This window comes from Terrapene carolina, unplaced genomic scaffold (assembly GCF_002925995.2).
Source record: "Terrapene carolina triunguis isolate 2854851 unplaced genomic scaffold, T_m_triunguis-2.0 Scaffold247, whole genome shotgun sequence".
Taxonomy (NCBI): Eukaryota; Metazoa; Chordata; order Testudines; family Emydidae; genus Terrapene; species Terrapene triunguis.
Genome location: NW_020664598.1, coordinates 12,566,666 through 12,572,665, shown reverse-complemented (window position 1 = coordinate 12,572,665; position 6,000 = coordinate 12,566,666). Strand labels below are relative to the sequence as shown.

The 6,000-nt window shown below is 39.4% G+C and overlaps 1 protein-coding gene across 2 annotated transcripts in view; it reads right to left on the bottom strand.

The window, feature by feature from the left end:
- Positions 1-3,071: 3,071 nt before the first annotated feature.
- AKR1D1 (aldo-keto reductase family 1 member D1) overlaps positions 3,072-6,000 on the bottom strand; it is a 45,746-nt gene continuing 42,817 nt past the window's right edge. For both annotated transcript variants that reach the window (XM_024211577.2, XM_024211579.3), the window contains one exon: positions 3,072-3,248. In XM_024211577.2, the coding sequence (XP_024067345.1) occupies positions 3,193-3,248 (56 nt within the window). In that variant the 3' untranslated portion in view covers positions 3,072-3,192. The remainder of the gene's footprint in view (positions 3,249-6,000) is intronic.

The following is a 6,000-nucleotide window of genomic DNA, read 5'->3' as shown; positions in this document are numbered from 1 at the left end:
TGAAATTGCAATAGTGTTCGTAGATCTGGCTAAAGCATTTGATTCTGTGGGACACGGACATATAATAGCCGGGTTGAGAAGATTTGGTATAGATGAACATTTTATAGATATTATTAGGGACCTTTATGATAATTGCACAACTAGGGTATGGGTGGGTGATGAAGCTACTGAGTCTATTTTAATTAGGAGGGGGGTCAAGCAGGGTGACTCGTTGTCCCCAATTTTGTTTAATATTGCTATGGATCCCCTTTTAACTAGATTAGAAGTAGAAGGAAGTGGTTTTTATGTTAAGGGTAATGGTGTCACGTCATTGGCTTTTGCCGATGATGTGGCAATTTTAAGTAGCTCATATAAAGGAATGATTAAAAATTTGGGTATCTTAGAGGAGTTTTGTAAAAATACTAATCTCTCTGTTAATGTGAAGAAAACGAAAGGCTTTCATATTTTAACTAAACATAAAACCTATGTAGTTGATCCTAAGGATAATTGGCAGATAGGGTCAGAGGAGATTGAATATGTTCAACCAGGGGATTTTGAAAAATATTTAGGGGCTAGAATAGATCCCTGGATAGGTGTAGGGGTACCGGTACTTAAAGAAAAATTGAAAGATTGGAGTGAGAATTTAATTAAGGCCCCATTAAAACCGGCCCAAAAATATTAATTTTACAGACATATATCTTACCGAAGCTATTTTATAATCTTCTTTTAATAGAACCCCCTTTTAATCTTTTAGACGATCTTGATGTGTTAGTTAGAAAAATAGTTAAAGAGATTTTACATTTACCTCAGTGTACCACAGATGGGATATTTTATTCTAGAGGTAGGGATGGTGGTTTAGCTCTCACTAAGTTTAGTGTGCAAATCCCAAATATGTTAATTCGTAAATAGAGGAGACATATTGTCTCGAGAGATGATTGGATGGACCTATCTTATCTATATGCAGGAGAAAATCTTGTGGATAAAATATTGTCATTTAGTGCAGTAACATCTCATCCCAAGAAATGGAGGGAAGAGGAATTTTTAAGATGGTCGGAACTGAGATGTCAGGGAATAGGGATAAAATATTTTTAAAATGATTTAATTAGTAATTCGATTTTTAGAAACTCTAGTAAAGTTAAATCGTCAGCATATATCGCAGCATTGCAGCTTAGGGCAAATATTTATCCTACTAGGGAGACATTAGCAAGAGGAAGAGGAGGTGTGAATGCTCTTTGTAGATGGTGCGGTAAAGTGCGGGAGACTGTTCCCCATATCTCAGGACAATGTTATAAGACTAAGAATGCTAGGATCAAAAGGCATAATAGAGTAGTGTCTGCAGTTGTAGATAAGGTTGGTAAATTAGGGTGGAAGGCAATGATAGAGCCCCATTTGAGAAATAGTAAGGGTGAGTTAAGAAAGCCGGATATTATATTTATAAAAGGAGATACAGCAGTGGTGGTTGATGTTACAGTGCGATGGGAGGATAATGCCGGAAGTTTGGAACAAGCCCACAGTGAGAAGGTGGCTTATTATCTTGAGTTAGAGGAAGAAATTAAAAACTTAACGGGAGGTAAAAATATTCACTTCTTTGGTTTTGTGCTTGGGGCGCGTGGCAAGTGGAGTGAAGGTAATAATGATTTGTTACAATTATTGGGAATGGACAGAAGTAAAAATTTTAAGGAGAGTATATGTAGACTTGTTTTATATTCCACTATTGGTATGATGGCTATATTCAGTGACAGGTAAAGATCCCGGAGTTTCCATTCCGTGTATCTTGCCAAAACTAAATTTTAGCTATTTTGGTTTCCATGCTCTAAATTTTCAAATTTTTAATATTGTTTTGAACATTAACTTATTTAGTGTTATTTAATATCTGTCCTTCAATAGAATGGTTTTAATTATATAATAAATACTTATTAATGGATGAAATTCCAATTTAAATTATTAGTTTATTTATTTATTTATTTATTTTAACTACTGGATGTGGATGCGGACTGGCCGCGTATAATAACCAGGAAAGGGCAGGTAGTCACGCCTGTACATAAATAGGGGGTGGAGTCCTGGGGGGCAGTTAGGGGCAGGGGTCCCAGGAGGGGGCAGTCAGGGGACAAGGAATGGGGGGAGGGTTGGGGGTTCTGAGGGGGGCGGGAAGTGGGAGGGGCAAGGGTAGGGCTAGGGCGGGGCTCCTCCCGTCCTCTTTTTTGCTTGCTGAAATATGGTAACCCTAAAATACAAGGAAGTTTCTACAAGCGTACCATGTCCAGCCAGATTCCTTTCCTTGCTACTGTTGAAATTACAAGTCTTGTACTGCCTCACACCAAGCACAATACAAAGACAAATTATATTTAACAAAATATCTCTTCTAAATTCACATTTACTAGAGCAGGAAAGACTGGGTCAGGAATTTGTATTCACCGTTAAGCACACTAGAAATAAGAGTTTTTTCACGGCTTTGAAATGAATAGTTTCTTGAGTGAATCATCATTTTTGGGATTTGCAAGAAGGCTGAAGAAGGATGTGCTCAGCTTGATGTAAAGAAAGAAAGAGCGAGAGAGACACTCACTCACTTTCAGCTCTTTAAAGTGGTGGTTTCCACATTACACTCAAGCAGAAGAGACCATATGCAAAAGTAAAACCTCCTTTAGACCATTTTTTTTAAAATGCCCAAGTAATTTCCTCCTCCCAACCAGCCTTTTCACTGGATCTTGATAATGTTGTGTTTGTGCTGCCAGCCTATTGCTGTGGAAATTATTCTGATGTCACAAATTCAATGCTTCAGTTTCATTGAAAGATCAAACATGATGGTGAGCTGACATGCAGTGTTCAATTTGAGGTAGCAATGGGCCTGCACTGCAGTTTTTAAAAACTCTACAAGTCAGGAATGTTCTGGTTTTTTTTTATATAGATTGCACATTAAAATTCAGAAACAGGATTCATTTTGGATCCTGCATGCTCTTCTCCCCTTCCACCCTGCCCCAAATAAAAAATTAAGGTGTTAGGCCCAAACCATGTGAGCTGATCAGTAACTTAAACAGAACTATCCTTCAACTGTTGGCAAGGGTGACAAGAAAAGTTTGACGAGACAAATGAAATGTAATTTCATTCATGTTTTAATTCTGATGTTCTGGAAAGTCTCCATTACAGTGAAAGCCCCACCTTTAGAACTAGGTGTGTTTGGACCCAGCCCCACAATACTGAGTTGAATATATGCCGCTATGGTTTATTTTCAATATTCATCATTGAAGGGATACTCCGGATGGTCACGCCACCTGTGAAGAGAATTCAGATAAAGAGTCTTCACTACAAAAGCTATTACATATGGCAACACTGGGCACTGGTACTATTTATACAGTGCCTAGCACAACAGGCTCCAGACCTGGTTGAGGTCTCTGCCTGCTACTATAATAAAGTGCTACTAGTGGTAACCCAAATAGGCTTAAGAAAAGAAGATAGTTGGTAAGCTTCAAATGTTAGCTGAAGGACTCTACTGAGTGAAAGTGATCAAAAGCTGTGCATTGACCTACATGAAGAGTTCTGGGGCAGGATGTGTGTGTTAGTTAAGTTCCGTGTGGACTCGTATTCATACCACAAAAGTCAGCACTGGCACTGTGACAGCTTTGTGGGTAGACTCAGGAAGCCAGAGACTTACCAGGCGTGGGAAAAAAGAGGTGGTCCCCTCCAGGTCAGATACAAGGCACATTAGTGTAGGGCAGATTAGGGCAAGCTTTCCCTGCCTTGTTGCTAGAGACTTCAGACCTATGTTAAACCCTCTTCATGCAAAACATTCTACACAGGTTTCAGAAAATAGGGGTAAATCTGCAGGTTTTCCTACTTCTGCAGGGGAAAAAAATGCCACTGTTTGTTTGATGGATGCCATATGGCTAGAATGCACCTCAGCTGGAGTCCCAGTACTGGCTAAACTTGGAGGAAAGTCAGAAACAGCAGCTCTGAAAAAAGATTCATTTCTTTAGCTCAAGTTGTTTGAGCTGGCATGGATGGGTCTGCTCTGGCTTGGCCTTTTCCCCCCCCATGAGTCTTTTGCATCCGAGCTACTCCTGGCTGTCCCGTTTAATTAAATTGCAGTGACTCAGCATGGGTGTGGGTACCCTGGTTAGTTATTTAAAAGCATTCATTTTGGAGTGGTCACAAGGAGCCTTTGAATAACCTAACTAAGGTGTGGGGAAGTTCATGTATGTTAATGCAATTGTTTTATGTCCATCTGACTGCAGACTCAATTGCAAGACTTCAGACTCCATATAAATGGTGTATGTCTAGGAAAAGTAAAGATCTAGGAATGCCATAAAATGCAGACACGTTCCCAGAGCCAAATGCAGGCAAGTACAAATGTCTTCCATATTTCCCTCTTTAGTCCCAGAAAACCTGGAGGTTACACAACACTCCAGTCTTCTGGCTAACTAAACCGATATTATAGGTGGTTTCTGAAATAAAGTAGGTTATAATGAAGATGTAGGCCAGCGCTTCCTGTCAGTAAAAATAACTGGTTGTGTGAAACACTGCTGAGTCCATCATGGCAGCTGTGTTATTTACCTGCACCATTAGTGTATTACCAGTAAAGCTGGATAAAAACTGGAATTTGTCCCATGGGAAGTGATAATTGACTTTTTTCCTTCCGAATTAAGGATGAAATTTGCAGAATGGAAAGTTTCAAACATTTCCATTTAGGGTGACCAGACAGCAAGTGTGAAAAATCGGGACAGGGGGTGGGAGGGTAATAGGAGCCTATATAAGAAAAAGATCCAAAAATTGGGACTGTCCCTATAAAATTGGGACATCTGGTCACCCTATTTCAATTCAGTAATGTGAAGACATTTTGTTTGGACATTTTCAACCAAAATGAAACATTGACATTCCCAGATTGAAAAAACTAGTTTGTTGAACCAAATCAAGATGTTTTGTTTCAGCTTGGGTTGCATTAATCTGTGTCCCTGAGTAGCCATAGTGCTTCATGTTTCCATTTTTTTCTGGGCTAGGCTCCCCACACCTCATGATATACTGTGGTCATGCTGCACTGCTACTGGTTCAACAAAAGTGGAGACAGTGCATCATGGGAGATGTAGTCCAGCCAAGAAGCCTAGCTCACAGGGATGTGGCGGGATGAGGCACATGAACTTCAACTCCCATGAGGCACTATGGCACATCACGCTGACATAGATCAGCTGACCTGAAACATTTAGATTTCCCACTGGAAAAACAAAAACAAAATTCAACAAAATCAGAGTTTTTCTGAAGAGAGTTTAGATTTCAGACACTGCATTGTTTGTCAAACATGTTGGTGTAAAATTCCACTGCAGTTAGCATTATCTTATTAGTTACCAAGGCTTACTCATGTTATCAAAATGAAATGTACTTGTACACAACTCTATTCTAGTTTATAGCTGGAAAAAACACAGGAAGGTCAAAAACGTTCATTCATACCTGCAATAGTGGAATATTTCGCCACAAGTACATCAAGCAAAAAGTATATTTTCATGTTACTGTTTGACCTTTTCACACAGGAATTAACAGGCTGGATCAGACCAGACAATGTCCCATCTGACGGGGGCTGATCCAGATGCTTAATAGAGTGTTCTAACACATTCTTAAGCAGACCTAGTGTCATCTGCCCCACACAAATTAGGCAAAATTGTGTTCTAAAAATTTGAGATATGCTTCACTGTTTAAGCCAAAGGCTTAACATCTCCACCCAAAAGCTGATAATTATGACAACTCTCTATATTTTAGTTATCCATATAAAGTGTCCACTCCCTTTTTGAGTCTTGCTAAGTTTTTCGCCTCATTGACTTCCTGTGGCAATGAATCCCACAGGCTAATGATGTGTTATGTGAAAGTATTTCCTTTATTAGTTTTGAATTTACCACCTTTAAACTTAATTGAATGTCCTCCCTCTTCTCAACATTCTCCCCCTTCCCCATGGGCATCGAACTTCCCTACACGAAGATATTTATGAATTCTAGCCAAGATTCACTTGTCACAAGCAGAGTCTGAATTATAAATTAGAAA